Source organism: Pseudochaenichthys georgianus, chromosome 18 (assembly GCF_902827115.2).
Source record: "Pseudochaenichthys georgianus chromosome 18, fPseGeo1.2, whole genome shotgun sequence".
NCBI classification, from domain to species: Eukaryota; Metazoa; Chordata; class Actinopteri; order Perciformes; family Channichthyidae; genus Pseudochaenichthys; species Pseudochaenichthys georgianus.
The window spans coordinates 17,698,352-17,721,540 of NC_047520.1; the positions used below are offsets into that span (position 1 = coordinate 17,698,352).

The window sequence follows — 23,189 nt, forward strand, 5'->3', positions numbered from 1 at the left end:
CACCACACTGCTACAATGCATAGCCTACTTACAAATAATATGCAGCATATATTCAGATATGCAGACAACAAACAATAAAAACATCCAAATATATTATAGGGGACATTTTGAAACACCAGCTAATTTTTAAACATGTTTTCAGCCGTGAATATGCTGTAGCTTTGCAGTTAGAAAGTTGTATTTGGCTAACTGCAAACCCCTGCACCATAAAGCAACATTAACGAGGCTGCCAGCAGAGTTGGCGCTGTAAATGTGTGTGTGTGTGTGCGCGTGTGTGTGTGCGCGCGCGCGCTGTGGCAGCGGTATACAGTAGCATGGCAGACTGCAGTAAATACACTGTTGAAGAGGCGGGGTTTGACATCTCGGCTCTGAAAACATCTCTAATCCAGTATTTCAGGTGCCGGAGAGAACCGAGCGACCATTGCTCTCCACCGCCGCGCATCAGCGAACTGTAGCGGGATCCTCTGGACGGGAATATACCGCAAAGTGTAACGAGACTGTGTCCCAAGTGGCGTTTCTGAGAGAAAATTAAGCCTACAAAGCCTGTCAGAGGGAAGTTTCAGCGGCGGAAAGACTTTCTGTCTGCCTTGAAGTGGATTTCTCCAGCAGCGACTCCTCCCCCGAAACTCCACCAAAATACTTCAACTATTTTCTCACTGCAGGATATTACACTCCGCACTCAGGCTCATTTCTCCTCTCTGGGGTAAGTTACACTTTATTCCAGTGCGACGCGAATAGTTCTTGAACTTTATTTATCAGTGTGGCAGGAGTGCGTGGGGCGGAAATGTAGTTACACCTGAGCTCAGGTAAGTCAGGTAGGCCTAGCGTTAGCTGCCTCTTATTGTTTAGCTTCACTTAGCAGTGCACTCATGTCAAGTAAAAAAATGTGCTACACATAACCTAAACTAGTTGCTTTGTCATTTCGACAGTCCATAGTGTCTTTTTTAGTAACTTATTTTTGGTATTTTATTTCAAAGTGGTCTGTTTTGTGGTTTTGTTGTTGACAGCTAGCTCGGGTGTATCATTCATTATTTAAAAATATGCAGCTAGCCTCACCAAAATAAGGATTAAGTCTCAACTCATGTCGCATTTCCAACACAATATGTATTGAGTCTGTTTAAATAAGTATTTGTAACCCACGTATGCTTTTCATATAGTTAATACGTACACAGATACGGTTTCCCTTGTCTTTATGGTGTTACATCAGGATAAAAAGCAGTATGGGCTAACATGTTTGTGTGCACTCAGAGGTTCATGTTACGTAATTTTTGCACACATATGTGTATTTGGCCAACAATGCAGAAGTCACTTCCAGACTCACGCAGTGACTGGTTTCTCCCACTTTACCTCACCCTAATGATACCCCCCTTACACACAGTGGTGATGCAGCAGTGAGCTCACAGTCTGTGCACACTCATCCTGTATGTTGATGCCTGTGGAACATTTCCTTTAGGACCGACATGCTGAAGAACCAGTTCTGACAGTCAGCCTTTGTTTTCTGGAGTAAGTGCTCTTTTTCTAAGTACTGGTTGCCTTATTCACTGAGTGATTCTGCTTTTGATAAATACTCAGGTAGCTAACTTGAAATAAAGATTTGCAACTTGATATTTACTTTTAAACTGATTTTACCTGTTAGTGCTGCAAAGATAAGAAGTTGAGTTATCAATAAGAACAATATTCGGACAGTATGTTTGAAAACATTTGTAGTTAGTAAGTAATAATCTCTCCTCCGAAAATATCTTTAACTGCTGTTTTAAAATAATGGGGATTTCCTGCTTTTTTCTCTGTTTTTATATTATATTAAAATAAAAATCCTTGTGTTTCAGACAAAGCAAGACATTTAAAGACATTTTGGACTGATAAACTGGACTGGTGAAAATTATGGAGATGTTTCATTCGTTTTCTGACATTTTAGGGAACAAACAATAAGTAGAGTAAATAATCTGCATATTTATGGTTAATGAAAAATAATTATTTATGACCTATGAATATTTAAAAAAGATAGAACTTAAGGATGAGAAGTAAGTTGTTGATCCTCATCATGCTTGTGATTAGTTGGCAAGTTTCTGTAAATTGTCGGCACATTTAAGGAAGCAATTGTAAGGGTGGAGAGGAGGATGTAACTTTTGAGCATGGGTTCCTGGACCAAGTGCTTTTGTTCTCCTCTTCCTCAACGAGGTGAAAGCGGTGACTCAGCGTGGTGTGGGGGACCTGTTCAGTTTCACAGGGTAGAACACTGGACCATGTGCTGCCTGGAAAGTGGCGAGCCTTTGAGCAGGAAGCCCACACAGGAAACACCGCTGCATTGTTGCCCAAAGGCTCAAAGCTTGTCTGCAGTCCACAGGGAACGCCACAGTCCAAGTTTCACAGTTTCTTAGGGTCAGAGCATGCAGGGTCAGGTTTTATTGCTTCTTCTCTACAAGCAGGCAGGGGCTACTTGTGCTGAGGCGTTGTATATTTCCAGACTACTCTTGATTAAAATAAACAGTCAGACAGCATTGTGAAAAGCAAATGCATAAATCATAGGATATTAGAACATTGTGTGAACAGTGGAGAGGAAATGTAGAGACAAATGTTTATATCCTCATGTCAGACACTTAGACTTCGACTTTAAGTGAATTTTTTACAGATATAAAGTGGTGAACTGAGTGGGAGTCATCTGTGAGATCTCTCAATACATTCGACTCCCTTCATGCGTTTACCAAATGACTGAGACTTGTGAGAAGTTTGCATGACTGCATCAACAAAGGGGAAGTTGATTATTGTCTACCCAAGGCGAACTCAAGACATGTAAAATGTGTATGTGGATGATAATTAAAAAATTCAGTGGGAGATAAGTCAACACTTTAGTAAAAGGAAACTGCAGTTTATAATCACAAACAAAGTACAAACTAGGGATGTCCCGATCACCTTTTTTTGCTCCCGATCCGATTCCGATCATTTGATTTTGACAATCTGCCGATACCGATTTTTCCCGATCCGATCTTTATGCAATACATTAAGAGAAAAAAAAGGTAACAGATAACGGCTGGTCATCCAACGCGATGAATTCAGCTATCTTGGCTGTTATTGTGTTGGCCTTTTCACTGTTCTGGGGCAGTTTCTCTTTCCTTTTAAAAGTCTCTGAAAGTGTTGGTTGCTTCAGTGCCGTTACCTGAGTGGCCGCTGTGTACTCGTCGTGTTGTTGTTGGTGTTTGTTTCTCAGGTAGCGTATTAGATTGGTTGTGTTGAACGTAGCTCTGTTCTTTCCACCACGCGGAACCTCTGCCTTGCATACATTGCATCTGGCTGTTACACTGCCTTCGCTTTACATTTTATAATACTTCCAAACTCCTGACATTTTCTCTGTCCCGACTCCCGAGTCACCAGCTGAACGTAGCCTCTCGTTAGCTTGCTGCTACTATTAGACACTGCGCCCACTCTGTTGCCAGCTTTGAGAGAAATAAGCAACCAGGTCTATGAAAACAAGACCAAAGAAAGCAACACATACATGATGTTGTGTAATTTTAAACCAAAACTAAGTCCTCAGGATGACTTTAAGATGTGAACATGGTCATTTTTGTTTTGTAACATTAAATACAAAAAACATATTTTATAAAAAAAAATCCCGATCCCCGATTTTTTTTCTCCCGATCCCCGATTTTTTTCAAATCACGTGATCGGGCATCGGAGCCGATCACGTGATTTGAAAAAAATCGGATCGGGACATCTCTAGTACAAACTGTTTCCTTGCTCAGCATTGTTTATTCCATTTGTGAGGGTATAGTTTTTGCTTTTCCCCACTCTTCTACATCCCAGGATATTACTCTAGTAAAAGTTTTTAAAATATATATGTTTCCCCAACTTATAGCACACAAGGTATGACTCAACATAGCTCAGAAGTTATTTTTCTGAAGGTAGAGTTGAATTATTTACACATTTCTTGTCCAATATTAGACATCAGAATCCAACAAAATAGATTTGACTAAAAATAGCGGAGAAACAGATGTACAATACTTTGCTTTTACACCTGGGAGTCGAAGTTGTTGTTAAATGTAACCCTGAGTCAGGAAAGTCATTCATCGTCAGAGTTGAGGAGTAACACGAGGGAATGCTCAGCTGTCATGCCGGAGGAAAATGCACCAAGATGATGGAAATATATAGTGATTTGCATTTGAAAAGGGTAGACTATACCTGGATTTATCTCAGAAGTTAAGGAGAGGCTGGAAGTTGTGTTTTTATAAAGCAAATTAAAATGTCTTTACAGGCTCTGTATGAAAGATTGAATGTACAGAGGCTTGTGAACTAATTATGGGTGTTAGATTCCCACAAAGCCTCTTTATATATCGAATACTTCCTTTCTCTGCTGTTCCCACCGTGTGTTTCACGTCTTCTAGACATTGAATTAGTGTGACTCAATTCCACAGTTTGATTCATCAGCGGCTGTTTGCATTTCCATCGGAAGCTGATCAATTGAATCACTCTAAATGAGACTATCCATCAGCAGATCACTAATAGATAGATTATAGCATCCTGCTCCGCGTGCCTTCACACGAAGCGTGCCCACGTCTCTTCAGAATCCGTCGGCCTGTCAGAGGTGCTGATGCATAACACCCACTCTGGGGCTGATTGCTCCAAGGTGTTAGCCCTAGCGTTTTCCCCGTGACAAGAAAAAAGTCGATCCTGGGGAGAGTCTGAGCATGTCTTTGTTTATAGAGGAAGACTGGACATCCTGTACCGCTGCTGAAATCTCTCCTTTTGCTTGGCTCAGATCGGTACAACATTTTTACCTGACTGAATTTAACTTCTTGCTGCAGTCGTGACCTAATTTCCCCACAGGGATCAATGATTTGATCTCGTATCAAATACTCCTCTAATCGTTCAAATCTGTTGTATGTGGTTTAACCTGCTTAATGTTAAAGTTGAGGTTTTAATGGTGGTGTATTTCTGTCTTCTACATTGTTAGTTACATTATACAGTAGCTTCACATGATCATTTTGTGTATCAATTCAATAATATAATTTTCTGAATTGGAAAAAAGGGTCATGTTGGTCATATAAAGCAAGAAAAAGACCAGTGTTGAAAAGAGAACTGACTATCGTACACACACGAGCTCATTCTGTTACCTGTTGGTGTGGAAAATATTGCCAACTTGTAAGGATTAATCTAAATTGAGGAAACCAGCCTGAAGAAAATGGTTTAATTCAGCACAGACTGAAGCAGAAGGGTGGTAGCTGTGTTGGCTTACACCAAATAATGACGTAAACCTGGCTTCTTGAAAATATTGTGACCGACACAGCCACCTGTTCAGATAATGTCTCTGCTCACAGGTCGGTGCAGTTTGTTCCACTTGAACCTCTCTGGATTGTAACTCAGCCAGTCTGTGTCTAGAAATGTGCGCCTGTCCTGCGGTGCAGACGCGCCATGGTGCAGTCACATGTTGTCAGATGAAAGGTGTCATGCTTAATCTGATAAGCCGGGAATGTTTTTTATTTTTTTCTTGTGGGGGGAAAACGGATGTGGCTCAAATGTTCTCCTCAGCAGTGGCCTCCATTGTCATGCAGTAATATGAAAATCATGCTTGTAATCGTTGAGCGAGGACAAAGACTTTGTATTATACTCAGGATTCTTTATATTATACTCATTCTTGGCATTGTCTTTTATGTCATTAAATCCTAGTCAGCAATTCTCAATTCTGCTCAGACTAAAAGATGATTAAACATAAGTGGGGTTGGCAGTTTTCAAGTGGACTGCCGTCATTTAATAACTTCTCTCAGACCTGAAAGTAGAACCATATTTACTCTTGCTGTTGTCTATAAAGCTTGCATTGGCTTCATTTTCCATGCCACCGAATGGACGATGCATGATGTGGATGTGTGGTATTGTCTTTGCTTGTTTGTACATTTAAATTGAAGAGATGCTTTACACTCTAGGTCATGCGTTGTTTTAAAAAGTAGGACTCTATATTTTAACTGTATAACTTGTTGAATTGTGACATCCTGGAGGGGTTTAGCTGTTAAAGAGATAAGTGATATTAATGTACAGTGGGGCAAAAAAGTATTTAGTCAGCCACCAATTGTGCAAGTTCTCCCACTTAAAAAGATGAGAGGCCTGTCATTTTCACCCTAGGTATACCTCAACTATGAGAAAAAAAAAATCCAGAAAATCACATTTTTAAAGAATTTATTTGCAAATTATGGTGGAAAATAAGTATTTGGTCAATAACAAAAGTTCATCTCAATACTTTGTTATATACCCTTTGTTGGCAATGACAGAGTTCAAATGTTTTCTGTAAGTCTTCACAAGGTTTTCACACACTGTTGCTGGTATTTTGGCCCATTCCTCCATGCAGATCTCCTCTAGAGCAGTGATGTTTTGGGGCTGTTGCTGGGCAACACGGACTTTCAACTCCCTCCAAAGATTTTCTATGGGGTTGAGATCTGGAGACTGGCTAGGCCACTCCAGGACCTTGAAATGCTTCTTACGAAGCCACTCCTTCATTGCCCGGGCGGTGTGTTTGGGATCATTGTCATGCTGAAAGACCCAGCCACGTTTCATCTTCAATGCCCTTGCTGATGGAAGGAGGTTGTCACTCAAAATCTCACGATACATGGCCCCATTCATTCTTTCCATTACACAGATCAGTCGTCCTGGTCCCTTTGCAGAAAAACAGCCCCAAAGCATGATGTTTCCACCCCCATGTTTCACAGTAGGTATGGTGTTCTTTGGATGCAACTCAGCATTCTTTCTCCTCCAAACACGTCTAGTTGAGTTTTTACCAAAAAGTTCTATTTTGGTTTCATCTGACCATATGACATTCTCCCAATCCTCTTCTGGATCATCTAAATGCTCTCTAGCAAACTTCAGATGGGCCTGGACATGTACTGGCTTAAGCAGGGGGACACGTCTGGCACTGCAAGATTTGAGTCCCTGGCGGCGTAGTGTGTTACTGATGATAGCCTTTGTTACTTTGGTCCCAGCTCTCTGCAGGTCATTGACTAGGTCCCCCCGTGTGGTTCTGGCATTTTTGCTCACCGTTCTTGTGATCATTTTGACCCCACGGGGTGAGATCTTGCGTGGAGCCCCAGATCGAGGGAGATTATCAGTGGTCTTGTATGTCTTCCATTTTCTAATAATTGCTCCCACAGTTGATTTCTTCACACCAAGCTGCTTACCTATTGCAGATTCAGTCTTCCCAGCCTGGTGCAGGTCTACAATTTAGTTTATGGTGTCCTTTGACAGCTCTTTGGTCTTGGCCATAGTGGAGTTTGGAGTGTGACTGTTTGAGGTTGTGGACAGGTGTCTTTTATACTGATAACGAGTTCAAACAGGTGCCATTAATACAGTTAATGAGTGGAGGACAGAGGAGGCTCTTAAAAAAGAAGTTACAGGTCTGTGAGAGCCAGAAATCTTGTTTGTTTGTAGGTGACCAAATACTTATTTTACTGAGGAATTTACCAATTAATTCATTAAAAATCCTACAATGTGATTTCCTGGATTCTTTCCCCCCATTCTGTCTCTCATAGTTGAAGTGTACCTAGGATGAAAATGACAGGCATCTCTCATCTTTTTAAGTGGGAGAACTTGCACAATTGGTGGCTAACTAAATACTTTTTTGCCCCACTGTATACGAGAATATGAAAGATTAATTAAACATCTAAATAAAAGGAGTTTAGAGACATACAAATATTTAATCAGAGGTTCAGGGGAAAAAAAGGCAATTCAAAATGCTTTATAAAAAAATAAAAGCACTAAGACAGTGCATAAGAAATAATCTTGAAAATGACATTTTATAACATTTAGTCACTAAGATAATACAACTTGAAACAAGCTTAAATTGATTAGACGGGTGCACATTACACAAATGAAAGTTAAAGTGCCAAGACATGAATAGGTTCATTGTTATATTGAAAGACAGAATAAAAACATGTCTGATAATTTTCCTCAAACTTTTTTTGAATCAATCAGTATTATTACTTTGTGTAGTGAGTGATTTAGGTGGGCATTCAGATCTCGGAAAAAATATGAAAACTTAGGTTGTGATTAGGAAAATTGAAGAAACGTACAGACGGTACCAACACGTCGAGGCATGTTATTGGTAAAGGTGGAGTGAAAAGTTTTCCTCTCTGCTCTCAAACTAATCTGTAAACAGCTGTTCTTAAGCAACACTAAGATTTACAGATTGCTTAGGAATGCTGTTGTTGCTGTGGCGCTAAGTCCATTAGCATGTTTAGCTGCATTATGTGAAGAGGACTGAAATGACTAAAATTCAGGTTAAACTGTTACCTGTAGAGAGGTGACACTGTACCATCGGGCATCTAGGATTCCTGAAATACCAGGATGTAAATGTGGTCCAATGGGTTTTGGCTGAAACTTGTTGTTGTTTCTGGAGAGTGTCACAAGAGGGAAGTTTCATTGTAGTGCAAAGTAGGACATATTGTTTTGTCCTCACTACTGAATAACAAAGTGTTTGAGGTTTATTCTTTAAGGAGTTAGGGACAAAAACAGGATGAATCACTGTGTGTTACACAAGGAATTGTTGCTCATTGTTGCTTCTTCACACTTTTTTGAAGCTACAAGTACATCGCCGCAACTTCTCCAAGAGCAAGCTTTTAGAATGACATGAAAGAACACAGGCTTTGTGTATACAGCACGCACATCTTCCTGTACTGTAATAACCCACACACAGCTCCCACTGCCTCACTCAGCACAAACGTGTTCATCCATCAAACTGCTCACAGGAGTGTGTGTTCAGCGCTGTGCACACTCTCTGCAGATTGTGTTGCTCTTTGTCACTGTGGTGTTGAAGCTGCATGGACTGCAAGTTTATCAATCGAAGTGCATCTTCAGTGGTTTGTTGAAATGTCCTCCGCTGCTCTTCTCCAGTTAAAAATAGGCCAGGGCAGCGCTCTTTTTGTCATTACAAAAGAATGACAATGCCAGAAAAAACTGACAAAATGAGACGCACAAGAAACTTTGTGCAGTTTGTTTTGTGAAAGTTTTCAATTGCTGACACATTTTCTTTTAGTTGGGGCTCCCATCTACAGTAGAGCTAAAATGACAATAATAGGGACACATCTGTTTCGTAATTCTATAAATGCGGTACATTTTTGAAGATTAATCAATGGTAATTACGAATACCCTTTTTTCAGATATCTTATTTTTTTTTACATTTTATTGACATTAGTCGGGTGAAAATTACGGATAAAGATCAGTAGTATAATTATAAAACAAGTTGCTTTCCAGTCACGTGAAAAGAGAAGGAATTTACATTTACAAAATAAATGGCTCAATTGTAGATAACATTATTCAAAATGACGTTCTTAGGGAACATTACCATCAGTCCTTGTAATGTCTCTTGGGAGTTGTCATCTATTTTTAAGGAAACTCTGCAACTTTAGCTTCAGTTGGACACGCCTCCATTGCAAAGGGTGTTTTGAAAAGTTAATGTGTAAACTCTGTCGACATCTGACCTAGAACAAGCAGGATATTATGAAGACTGTGGTCTCGGTCGCTTTTATGGAATATCTTTATCATGTTATAAAACGACTCGATGTTGCAATTATACATCAATAGAGATTACACACCAGACAAAAAGTGGTGATAAACTCCATATTGTCATCTCGTTTAATCTGGTTCTCTCTGTCTTTAACGCAGCTGTGTTTTCTGCCCGGCATTGACAAACCTTTGCTATGGATTGACCTCTGAGAGGGACAATTGACTGCAGCGGAAAATCTCCAATACCATCGGGACCATGTGGCAGAATGAGCTCGCAGGGGTCCGCTGTCCCCTCTGAAGCGGTGTGAAGCTTCGTGCTGCAGAGCGTCAGGATGACTGAGGCGTGCTGCTCCGAAGTCAAAACTCATCTCATCACCAGCATCAGACCGCGGATCATCAACGGCTTTCCAAAACAAACACTTGGATTATAACTTTTTGTGTTGACTTTTATTTTTTTTGGATCAACTTTTTAAAAAGCAGTAAAAGGATGTTCTACGTGAGCTGCAGAAATGGATTAGATGTGTAGCAGTGCCGCTGCTGCAGGAATAACTTAACCCCGGACTATCGGGGATCTGATCCCAGCACCAACCTCCGCCCGGCCCACCTGTCTGAGGCAGACCCCCGCTATCCAATGGCATGGGTCAAGTTCTTCAGGAAGCCGGGTGGCAATCTGGGGAAGTCGTACCAGCCGGGGAGCATGCTGTCTCTGGCCCCCACCAAAGGACTGCTGAACGAACCGGGCCAGAACAGCTGCTTCCTCAACAGTGCCGTGCAGGTAGGGAGAAAATTATTAACATAGTCATTACAAGGTACTTAAAATTGCTCCAAAATGATTGACAGACTGATATTTCCATCACTGGAAATATATTTAACTATGTGTCCAAAAAGCCAAATGTGTTGCAAAATACATATTTTTGATAAGTGCTTTCTTTCTCTTTCTCTGTTGAAGCTATTCATTCATTTATCTTATGGCTGTTTTAGTTATTTCAGCATCATTATTAAGTGTCATTATTTGAGTTCCGGTTGTTCCGGTTGTTCCAGGCAGCACCTGGTTAAAACGTATTTACAGGTGGAGGTGGGATTGGGCACCTGAAAGGCATATGTTTTTTTTGTTTTTTTTACCAGGGCCAGAGTAGAGGTACAATTGTTGTTCTTTGTTTTGTTTGGTCTTTGAAAAGATAATATGCTGAACAAACTATATTCATGCCAGGACATTGGATTCAATCTCTCCGTAACATTCAGTTTCTGGTGCCTCGGCAGAAGTTTTTAATTAGTTTTTGATATAAGGACAAATGGCCGTTACATTCTTACATACTTCCCTTGCATGTTGTGGTTTTCCTCCAGGACCTGTACTTCACCCTCTCAAAATATGACCATCATTTATTTAAAGTTTCAGACTTTACTCACTGTCTGCGTGTGTCACAGTTTCCTGGCAGTTTATTTATGCACTTGAAGGTTGCATTTGACTATCGGGACACTAGCTGGATAGTTGGTTCATTACTGCAGTGTGCCCACAGTGAGGTCACTCTCTCAGAGACTGTGACTCAGAGGCTGAGCTGGTTGAAGATGATCGTTACCCGAGGCTCTGTTTCTGCGAGGGAGTTCTTCCTCTCGCCCACTCCTCATCCTCATGACCTTGGAGTCTGTAACCTAACGTCTGATTGCCATCTTAAACAATAGATCCAAGGATGTCAAGTTTTTCACACAAAATAAATACCTATTATAACGTTTTATAGTGTGAAAGTAACCTTCTGTTTCTCTTGTTCAGGTTTTGTGGCAGCTGGACATCTTCAGACGCAGCCTGAGGCAGCTACCTGGACACTTCTGTTTAGGGGAATCATGCATCTTTTGTGCATTAAAGGTAGAAAACATCTAAATTCATATATTTAACTGTTCATTCCAGTTTATCATTGAAAAATATATTGAATGCTTATAGTATGTTATTTTAAGATGTTCTGTTCCAAACAAGGATATTTTGTTAAGACCGAGACTTCTCTGCAGCTCCACAATACTTTATTATATATTGCACAAGTCCATGTTGCAATTTAGATGACATTTGGATTAATCATACAGCCCTATTCAGCAGTGAGGGTGACCCAAACAGTTATGATAAACAATACGTCCCTTAGTCCATGAGTAAACTATTTCTCGTCCTCTCTCCTCTCCAGGGCATCTTCTCCCAGTTCCAGCACAGTCGGGAGCGCGCGCTGCCCTCTGACAACCTGCGTCACGCCTTGGCAGAGACCTTTAAGGACGAGCACCGCTTCCAGCTGGGCTTCATGGACGACGCCGCAGAGTGCTTTGTAAGTTCCTGTGGCAACCCGGCAGTGTATTCAGAGCGATGTTTGTGTGTTTGTGTGTTACCCTGCCACACACCAGGGTAATGCACAGCAACAAACTGTTTGGCGAGGTTACTGAAAGAGCTTCTGTCCCTCCCTTCCTCTCCCATCAACCCCTGCCACATTGCCGCTAAATATCATCATGACAGGTTATATAAGAGTTCTGTTTGAACCTCTCTGTTTTTCTGCTACCATGTTTTGTCGCATCATTTCTGGGCTGATTTTATTCGTCCTTCATAATTTTTTTTTTAACATATCAGCTCCAGTTTTTCTGCTCTTTTTGGCAGAAACAGTTTTTCCACTATTAGCAATAAACTAATTTAAATTCATTTTTTGTCTTAATACAAATGCTGTTCCTACAGCATTTTATATCCTTGATTTTTACACCTTTTCTTCTTGTGTCCATCAGTTGTGTTTTCTTTTTTTTCTTCTTTTGATCCTTTCTGCGTACAACATTACAGATGTATCCTGCTTTTATCCCACAATCATTGTTTTCACACTCAGGAAGTCCAATTACACAGCAATGGCTAAACAAGACTGAGAATCTAATGTCTCTGGAGCAGAAGTGGAGAAGATTTGACTATAAGTGGACACTAGGTTGGACCAGGGTTAGAATTAAGATACGATGCATCTTAAAGGTCCCATGTCATTTATTATCTGCAGAGTCACAAACCCTCAAAGTACACCCTGTAACGAGTAAAACTCTAACACAGAAAAGACCTGTCTATGCTGCCACAGAATGCCTCGTTGGAGGGTTTTTTCCCAATTGTTTTCTTCCGGGAACCAAGTGACGTAATGACGACCCCTCCGTGGATTGGTAAAAATGGACCATTCCGCGGAGCCGTTACGTTATGTCTGCGGAGCCGTTACGTTAAGTCTGAGGATTAGTCCAAATTTACCAATCTGCGGACGGACACACACACACACACACACACACACACACACACACACACACACACACACACACACACACACACACACACACACACACACACACACACACACACACACACACACACACACACACACACACACACACACACACACACACACACACACACACACACACACACACACACACACACACACACACACACACACAAACTCCCAGCCAGGCTGCGGGTGTGTGTGTTCGGGCTGGTTTCGCTGTGTCTCGCTGTCTCGCAGACGGCCACGGGGCTCATATGGAGGGGGGGGGTAGGAGCTCCAACAAGCCGTGTAGGACAGAGAGTGAATACACATGCTATACAGAGATGCTGTATGAAAAACCAATGAGATTTTGGAAAATTGCACGGTATAAATCTATTCTAGTAGACCTCAACCATGGAATTATGATCAGTAGAAATGGCCATGATTTCTAAAGTCGAAATGACTCACAACCGACATTTAGTTGGGTGCAGAGAAAGCAACTTTCTATCTTTATTTGCCAGGTCCCCTGACACATAAACTTGACAGTAACTTTTTTCATCTAAGAGTGACGCTTACATCCTGCGCAGATCTTTGCCTTTGAGCATTCAGCATGAAATGTATTGGCAGCAGCATGAATTTATGGATTTAGCCAGTGTCAGATTAACAGCCAGTCAAGTTGTGCCTTTGTATCGTTTGCAGACCAACCTTGCAGCCTTAATATAAACTCACAAGAAAAATAGAAACTGGTGTGAGCCATAATGGAGGAGAGCTTGCTCAGTATATGTTTTCCTTTCAAATGTCAGATTTTGCAACATGTGTCCCACTGTACTGCCGGTTTGCTCTCTGGAAAAGCAAATGGCCTAGCATGTGGTGCTTTAAAGAGAGGTCGCTGTATTTGAACCCAGTCCCTGATAGATGTTTTTTGTGTTACAGGAGAACATCCTGGAGAGGATCCACCTGCACATTGTGCCTGAGGAGACGGATGCCTGTACCTCAAAGTCTTGCATCACACATCAGAAGTTTGCTATGACACTTTATGAGCAGGTGAGGAGAAATATTATGTAATTGCACATGGACATATTTATGAAGGTGTAATATGGCGATAATGGGTAAAAAAACTAATAAATAAATGTACAACAAAAAAAAGTATTGTTTTGTATTTTATCTGTTTTTTTCTTTTATGGCTCTAATCTCGTAAAAGCTGAGTTTGTTCTCAAGATATTCCGCTGGCTCCATCATTTTCCATTTGTATTTAACGTTAAATGGTTTCTAAACGCTGTTGTAGATATGCAATCTGTAAAAAAAAAAGGGTCACATCAGGCTGTGTGAGGAGGAGGTGTTAACTATCTTGATTGCACACAGTGTTTGTTTGCTCAGATGGCACAGAAAGGTGTGGACATGCTAACCATGCTAGCCATTGTTAGGAGTAAGCAACACACACACACACACACACACACACACACACACACACACACACACACACACACACACACACACACACACACACACACATACACATACACATACACATACACATATACATACACACACACAGGTACATGAATCACTGTCTGAGACGGTAGAAATCCAATCCGTCATGTTTTGATACTGGGTCGCCCCGGTGGGTGTTTCTGGTCAGATTCCAGCAGCAGCAGATAAATCACAGATGGTGTTCACATAAATTCCTTCACCACACACACACACACACACACACACACACAACACACACACACCACACACACACACACACACACACACCACACACACACACACACACACACACACACACACACACACACACACACACACACACACACACACACACACACAAACACACACACACACACACACACACACACCACACACACACACCCGTCCTGAGGCTGTGATTCCCATCACCGACTGTCCCTGTCCTGTACCCGTCCTATGTGTGAATCTAACAGATAATACGCCTTTGGACTAAATCCCTCGGGGGACAGTCAGTGCAGGGCGCCCAATCCTGCAATATTAACAAGGCCGAAATTAGGATTGCATAGTCAGGGGGAGATTGATGAATTCATTTGATAATGTCTGTCTGATAATGCAAATCATCATCGAAAGCAGCACGATTGGTCAGAATCTCTTTCCACAGTTTTGGGTATTTTTTCTTTCTGCGAGTATTTCTGATAGAACTATTTTTTAGAATGGCATGCTGACTTGATAATTATCCCTGAAATCACACCTGTGTTTCTTTTTTTCCCTGTAACTTACCACCCTTTTCCTCTGACTCTGTCTCCTCTGCAGTCTGTGTGCCGTAGCTGCGGGGCGTCCTCCGACCCACTGCCGTTTACAGAGCTGGTGCATTATGTCTCCACCACCGCACTCTGGTGAGGCTTTGTGAAACTTTCCCGGCTTCCTCGTGTTCATCCATCCAGCTCATTTCTCTCTCTGCACATCTATAACATGGCCATTAATATACCTTTTTAGCTGACATCTCACACATCGTAGTCTTTTGCTCCACATACCTTTATCTTTATTTGTCTCTCTTTTTCTTGCTGACAATGCTTCTCATCTCTCTCAGTCAACAGACTCTTCAGCCACACGAGTCCTTTGGGGAACTGTTACGAGCAGCAAGTACGATAGGGGACCTCCGTAACTGTCCAGTAAGTGTCCTCTGGAAAGTGTTTATACAAAGCGCATGAGATGTATTGTGAAGTATCACAGAAAAGTCTTTCCTCTTGGCAGTGGTCAGAAGTAGGGTTGCCAGAAACTGACCATGATCAAAATCGATTCTTCGGCACTGTTACTGTTTGACCTTCCACATGAGCTCTTTTAATTCAGTCATCTTGATTTGTATCTTCTTTTGTAAAAATATAATGGCTTTCCATAGGGATGTCCCGATCACCTTTTTTTGCTCCAGATCCGATTCCGATCATTTGATTTTGACAATCTGCCGATACCGATTTTTCCCGATCCGATCTTTATGCCATGCATTAAGAGAAAAAAAAGGTAACAGATAACGGCTGGTCATCCAACGCGATGAATTCAGCTATCTTGGCTGTTATTCTTTTGGCCTTTTCACTGTTCTGGGGCAGTTTCTCTTTCCTTTTAAAAGTGTTGGTTGTTTCAGTGCCGTTACCTGAGTGGCCGCTGTGTACTCGTCGTGTTGTTGTTGTTTGTGTTTGTTTCTCGGGTGGCGTATTAGATTGGTCGTGTTGAACGTAGCTCTGTTCTTTCCACCACGCGGAACTTCTGCCTTGCAAACATTGCATCTGGCTGTTACACTGCCTTCGCTTTCAATTTTATAATACTTCCAAACTCCTGACATTTTCTCTGTCCCGACTCCCGACTCACCAGCTGAACGTAGCCTCTCGTTAGCTTACTGCTACTATTAGACACTGCGTCCACACCACCCGCCTCAGGATGACTTTAAGACGTGAACATGGTCATTTTTGTTTTGTAACATTAAATAAAATAATTAAAATATTTTATAAAAAAAAAAAAAAAATCCCGATCCCCGATTTTTTTCTTCCGATCTTTTGAAAATCACGTGATCGGATCGGGACATCTCTAGTTTTCCACCTACTGCTTTTCTCAATGAACAAACTCCTAATAACTGCAACGGATGGAATAAAGCATTTATCATATTTGCTTTTGCAGACTTATGCGAAAAATGTTGATAAAATGTGCGTATCATTTGGATTGAAACATGGCAATTTTTCACATTTCTTCATAGAGTAACAAATGTCTTGCCGAAAGTTTTAGCAATTCAGTTTCTTTATGATTTGAAGGAGTGTTCTCCAACATTTTGTTTTTGATATTCATTTCTTACTTGATCATTTGGTAAAGTTGCTTTTGAGTAAAACTGTCATCTTCTTCCACGTTCTCTAGAGCAACTGTGGGCAGAAGATTCGGATCAGAAGCGTCCTCATGAACTCTCCGGAGATCGTCACTATCGGCTTCGTCTGGGACTCGGATCAGTCCGACCTCACAGAGGAGGTGGTCCGATCGCTGGGGCCTCATCTCAGTCTCTCTGCGGTGAGTCCACTTTAACCAACATTTCATTTACATTTGACACTTTGTGATTTATGCATTTGAATATTTGTAGACACTGCATAGTGGAACTAGTTAGAAAAACAAGTAACAACATATTAGAATATCAGCAAGTCAGAGCTAAATCATAAAGCCCAAATAAAAAGAAATTGGATATAAAAATATAATAAGAGAAAACAAGAAAGAACAACAAATAGGTTTTGTCTAGAATATAACAAAAACTACATTTTAATACATAAAAACAACAAAACAATTAAACTAATTACGAAAAATAAAATACAAGAGAGAAAAAAAGAGACAAAGTAAAAAAGAATTCTGTGAAATGACAAAAAAAATCATTTTACATTTTTGTTTTATATCTTCTTTCTAGTATGTTTTGCCCAATAGTTTCTGGATTTCCAGCATGGATATTAACAAAAAACTAGAATATTTCATTTGCCTTTTGAGATTAAGTAATTCAATATCTAACAAATATTAAGTAACTCTCTCCAGACATCATTCAGTTTGACAGTATCGTTCTGGGCTTTTTTCACACAGCTGCCATTTATGCTGTTTTTAGGATCAGTATATTTTGGTGCACTGGAACATATGTGGGAAATAAAGTGGGGATTTATTCCTCTGTAAGTCGGCCTGTTGCGTAAGCAGTCAACGCCCAATGCCCAGTTGGCCGGCGCCGCGATCAACAAGCCCCTGCTGGCCCTGGTCAGAAAGCCCCTCCCCTCAATTCTGTGGTTTCCTGAGTGTGTGTGTGTGTGTGTGTGTGTGCACGCCTGTCTGAGAGAACATGTGGGCTGAACACGCCGTCACCGAGATGGAAAAATAACATGTTCAATGCTGCTTTAGTGGTTTATATTTCACACATGTTTAATCAAAAGTATGCACACAGTGGAACTCCCTTTCTGTCCATACAATCACATTAGGTAATAAATTAAATATGTATTTGAAAAATTAACTTTTTATTATTCCTCGGTAGCCTGTTCACATGAGGACACTGTGTTGGACAACAAGCAAACACATCAATCATTACTCAAACGCTCCACACATTACACAACTCCTTCATTCAAAGCGTTTATTTGACAGCTCACGCATTTCCAAGCATACCAACATAACAGAATTTATCAGCCCCCCCTACACACACACACACACACACACGCACACGCACACGCACACGCACACGCACACACCTCCCACTACTGTGCCACAAAGACCTTAATTCATTAAAGAGTGTTTCATGTGACTTTATTGGGTGTTACAGGGAGCCCCCCCCCCATTAGTTTGCTTTGAAATGTGTTGTTTGAGAGAGTGAGAGGCAGACAGAGAACGGGCTGTGCAGGAAACATGGGCGGGAGAAATGGCTTGTTATGTTCTTGCTGATATTTGTGCAAAGAAGAAAGAAAACAACTCTTTATAACAGCCGTTTGACCATAAAAATAAGAACACTGTGTACAGGATTTTATTGCAATAAAACCACTTACAATAAGTTTATTACGGTGCATTTCCATTATTGGGATAATAATGGATATCCTCAGCTTAAGGACGAGGGATCTATGTAGCGCTCTAATATTCTAGAGAAGTACGAAAATGTATCCTGATTTTTTTTAAATACACATTGTTTAGAAAAAAAAAGATTCAGGCTATGTTGCTGATTTTTATATTTAGAATTTATTTATGTAGGTGACCTTAGGATTTATCTTTTTTAAATTATATGATGCAATAAAATAGTTTCTTCAAAAAATGAAGGTTAAAGTGATTCCACTCTGTATGACATTTCAAGCATATTTGATGATTTTATTGTGTATTTATTTATTTGTAATATTAACCATGATAATCGTGACCTTAAACCTTCATATTTTCCCACGCCTTATACGGTGTAGAATTAGTTCAGATATCACGTGCAGTGAAGGCTCTGATTTAAAGCGGCTCCTGATTCGTCCTGATTGTTGAATCAATGGCGGTTCATTCCCTCAGACCTAATCTATAAACAGATGGAGTAACTGATCCCCCCCCCCGTCAACATCACTCACTGCCTGCACACTTACTGTAGTGCTGAGGCCGCTGAGTAATTGGTGTGTGTGTGTGTGTGTGTGTGTGTGTGTGTGTGTGTGTGTGTGTGTGTGTGTGTGTGTGTGTGTGTGTGTGTGTGTGTGTGTGTGTGTGTGTGTGTGTGTGTGTGTGTGTGTGTGTGTGTGTGTGTGTGGTGTGTGTGTGTGTGTGTGTGTGTGTGTGTGTGTGTGTGTGTGTGTGTGTGTGTGTGTGTGTGTGTGTGTGTGTGTGTGTGTGTGTGTGTGTGTGTGTGTGTGTGTGTGTGTGTGTGTGTGTGTGTGTGTGTGTGTGTGTGTGTGTGTGTGTGTGTGTGTGTGTGTGTGTGTGTGTGTGTGTGTGTGTGCAGCTCTTCTATAGGGTGACGGATGAGCATGCCAAAAAGGGCGAGCTGCTGCTGGTGGGGATGATCTGCTACTCCAGCCGCCACTACTGTGCCTTCGCCTTCCACACCAAGTCCTCCAAATGGGTCTTCTTCGATGACGCTACGGTGAAAGAGGTAAGATCTGGGTGCCCTCTTTATTAAATATTTTGTTGATTAACTAAATTAGTTCATAGAAAGAATCCATGCCAAAGCATACAGCTTGTCTTGATATGGGGAATTAGTTATTTTCTTTTGCTTGATTGAATATTTGTTGCATTATGGAACACATCCAAATTGTGAGCAACATTTATTACCACAACAACACAATTATGGCTTTTAAATGAATCCTAAAATGATGCATTTTAGTCATCGATTGCTCCCAAAATAGTAGATTCATTGTGGGAGATGTATAGGGTTTTAAGATTGCTAAACAGCAACACATGGAAACTATCAATAGACATTAAAAAAACAAAACATTTTGAATGTTGAATTTGAATGTCAACACCTCTAACAGATCGACAACATATACAAGGACAGTTTTTTCTTCATGATTTTAGTTCAATCTTTGCAGGTTACTACTGTACAAACGGGCTACAGTTCAAAATGTGGATATCTCAGTACTTATCAAAGTCTTTTTTGCCAACAGCAGCAAAGAGTAGCAAAGCTCAGTCTCGTCTTTATCGGTCAATAAAGGCTTAATCGATTGCCCTTCATAGTCTCTGGGTTGATGAGCCTTTATTAGCCCCCCCCTCCTCATTTCTACTGCAGTTCCCAAACTCTATCATCACAAAGTACTGCAGTAGTGGAGCTTAACCTGTAAAGATTTTTGTACGGGTCCCTTCACAAGTTAAAGTTAAGCGGTCAGTGAGAGTGCTGAGTTGCATGGTTTAGGTTTGTGTGTGTGTGTGAGAGGCTTTTTGTGTGTGTCTGTTGTTATTGTTTACTTTATAGGCCACAGACCCTTTCATGCCCCTAATTCTCTAAATGTTGGCTGTGTTTTCATGGTGTGCGCATATGAGCATGCCTTGTTTTTCACATCCTTTCATTTTTTCGGGGACAGTGGTGCAGCGGCTGGCTGGCTCCGTGTCAATCCATCAGCAGCTTGTGCTGTGTGTGCAGCCCCCCCTCCCCCCACACCACTGAGGTGGAGGAGCTACAGCACTTGGTGCTGCCAAGTCTGTACCTGAGTTTAAACCTGCAGCATTTCTGTGACTGTGTACTTCCACAACATACTGAACTCTTCTAAACATTAATATATAATATAGGGTTCAATATTTAACTAAATATATTCAAATTAATTAGAACAAATATGTTTTAGTGCACTGCCAAAGCAAAACTCCAACTTATATTATCTTGTTTTACAGTCGATTGATGCCAAAATCGTAATTGGGGAAAAAATCATTGATTAGTTACATTGCCCTCCATCCAGTTTTTTTTTTTTTTTCTCATTTATGAATGTCTTTGCAACATTCCTTTATGTGTGTTTTTGTTTGCCTTGCATTAGTTCTTCTTTACCTCAACTCTTTTTTTCCCACACAGAAGCATCTGTTCGCCTGCAGCCTGCCTCTGTGTCGGACACGCACCTCACACAGTTGGGCTAATGGCTTGATTTGGTTTCAGTGTGTTACACATACATGAATACATTAATTTTAGTCACATCATTTTCTGTTATTTGAAGATAAAGTTGATTCCAAAAAAAGCTGCGTTCGGGTTGTAATCATTTAAAGTGACTCGCATCAGATCTTTTACACAACAAAACCTTGTTGAAACCTCTTTGTAAAATGAAGCCAGATATTCTAGGAATAATCTGTCTGCTTGTATGAAATGAATTTGACCATGGCAGCTTGACTTTCCATTACAAGAATCCAATATTTTAAACCCTTTTTTCTCAATAAAAAAAGGAAGGCGAATCTAGGAAACAAAGGAGTTTTCTTTCTCACTTTTCTTTTCTCACATATACAGATGCATTGAATACCTTTCCTTTGTGTCTTGCTGTAGATCGGCTCCAGGTGGAAAGATGTGGTCAGCAAATGTATCAAAGGTCACTTCCAGCCTCTCCTTCTGTTTTACGCCAACCCCGACGGGAGTGCGATCCCCACAGGCGATACCTCGAGACCAAACAGCAGCCAGCCCCCCTACAAGACCCCCGTCAACGGAGACTTACAAGGTAAACCTTAAGTCTGGATTTATTTTACATAAACTACTTAACATGTGTCAGTTTTGGCCATCAATATGAAGCTGAGGCGTGCACTCTCCTTTTAGTATTTAATCGTAAGAATAGTAGAGGATTTGGAGACAATAAAATGTTCCTCTTACCACCCAACTGGAGTGTGTTTCATTTCATTTCAATCTTTATTTCGAACAGACAAACAACAAAAGGAAAAATACAGGAATATGGACATTTGAATAGACAGGACGTTTTCACATTGAGTAGAATTATTGCCCGGCTGGTAATTTATTCCTCTGAGTACACATTCAATCAATCAATCAATCAATTTAAATAGAAAATTCCTTTCATTTTAAAACAGATTTAAATGGAGTTAAAAATCAGAGATACCAAAAAACCAACTCTTTTCAGGACGACGTGTAAAATCCCTGATATATTAGTGGCCTTGCAGTAATGAAAATGTGTTGATGAGAGCAGCCCTTACATTTGGATTATATATCCCGGGATTTGTTTGGTTGGGCAGCTTTTGATCCCTTTTTAGAGATCCTCCTCCAACTCCCCGATTGGCCGAGCCCCAGGTCCAAACTCTTCGCTCTTTAGAGCTGACGGAGCACCCAAACTGGATCATCCCGCAAAAACAAAGCACAACGCTGTGTGGATTTTTAAATTTAAATATTTTAGTGGTGCATTTTGCTCTATTTATCATATGATTCAAGTAACATGGCTTTTTGTTTCTTGAAAAAAGATAATACTGCATGTATGACCTCAGTTTGAATTTAAAAAATGTTCTTCTTGTTGTCCTCTGCAGGCTTGGAATCTCCAGATGTAGCTCCTAAGAAGCTGGACCTCACCAAAGAGAACCTGGCTCTGCTGGGGCAGGACTCCTTCAAACAGAAGACCACCTCCACCTTCAGCCGGGGCAGCGCTCAGAACAGCGTGGGTCGGGAAGGTAAGAGAGGAAACATTTCAAAAGGCAAAGAGAGAGAGTTTTCTTACCTAGGATGTGGATGAACAAACAGCAACAGTTTCTATTTGAACAAGTCCTTTAATTAAGTCTTTACAAAAAATGAAATTGACTCCTTAAAAACTGCTTAATTTCTAATTTCTTTCAACCACAGAGAGTGCGGTCAAGGAAAGATTTGGACAAGATCATTAAATGTCTTCGCTGTAAAACTAAATCTGGCCGTGTTAGTAATACAGAGGGGATTAGAGACCCTCGGTAGGGTTGGGGGTCACAAAGGGCTGCACTCAAGTGCAAGTAAGGACAAGAGTGTGAATTAAGGAGAAGAGATTTGTTAAGAAGTAGGAGCGAATCAAATACAGTACAATTGCTTTTCCTTTGATATTATGGCATGATATTAAGTGCTTTATTTTTTTATTTACTTTGAAAAATGCTTTAATTTTACAATTCATGAACGCTTTCTGTGGCATCACACCATTCTACAAACATGATCAACTGCAGCATTGATGTTTAAAATGCGTGCTGAATTCAGGTGAAGAAGATTATTTTAACATTTGATGCAACAACTTAATTGGCAGGATGGACTGCTCTGTTTATTTATTTTGGATATAAAGTTTGGTACAATTTAATCATACAATATATATTTATAATACTACTGGTAAAATAAATAAATGTGATCATATTTGACTTGTAATTAAAGCTTTAAGGGACCTTATTCTCCCATACATTTGATATGTTCTTTAATTTCCACCAGCCAGATATCTAAGGTCTTCCACCGAGTTTCTTTGAAGTGTATCTCAAAACAACTCCTGGTATTATTATGTTCTTATTATATTCCTGCTGAAATCTGACACACAGTACGATCATGTTTTCTAGTTTCATGACTAATCATTAAAAGCA

At 40.6% G+C, this 23,189-nt stretch overlaps 1 protein-coding gene across 3 annotated transcripts in view; it reads left to right on the forward strand.

Moving 5' to 3' along the window:
• The first annotated feature begins 353 nt into the window (after window positions 1-353).
• Window positions 354-23,189, forward strand: part of usp53a (ubiquitin specific peptidase 53a) — a 35,208-nt gene continuing 12,372 nt past the window's right edge. Inside the window, exons 1-11 of one of the 3 annotated variants that reach the window (XM_034106244.1) lie at window positions 354-703; window positions 9,637-10,252; window positions 11,246-11,338; window positions 11,646-11,780; window positions 13,659-13,769; window positions 15,009-15,091; window positions 15,286-15,367; window positions 16,596-16,742; window positions 19,147-19,296; window positions 21,160-21,328; window positions 22,137-22,277. In XM_034106244.1, the coding sequence (XP_033962135.1) occupies window positions 10,109-10,252; window positions 11,246-11,338; window positions 11,646-11,780; window positions 13,659-13,769; window positions 15,009-15,091; window positions 15,286-15,367; window positions 16,596-16,742; window positions 19,147-19,296; window positions 21,160-21,328; window positions 22,137-22,277 (1,255 nt within the window). In that variant the 5' untranslated portion in view covers window positions 354-703; window positions 9,637-10,108. Of the gene's footprint in view, window positions 704-753; window positions 807-1,429; window positions 1,504-9,636; window positions 10,253-11,245; window positions 11,339-11,645; window positions 11,781-13,658; window positions 13,770-15,008; window positions 15,092-15,285; window positions 15,368-16,595; window positions 16,743-19,146; window positions 19,297-21,159; window positions 21,329-22,136; window positions 22,278-23,189 lie in introns of those variants that run through there. The other 2 variants (XM_034106246.2, XM_034106245.1) reach the window with 2 other exon arrangements.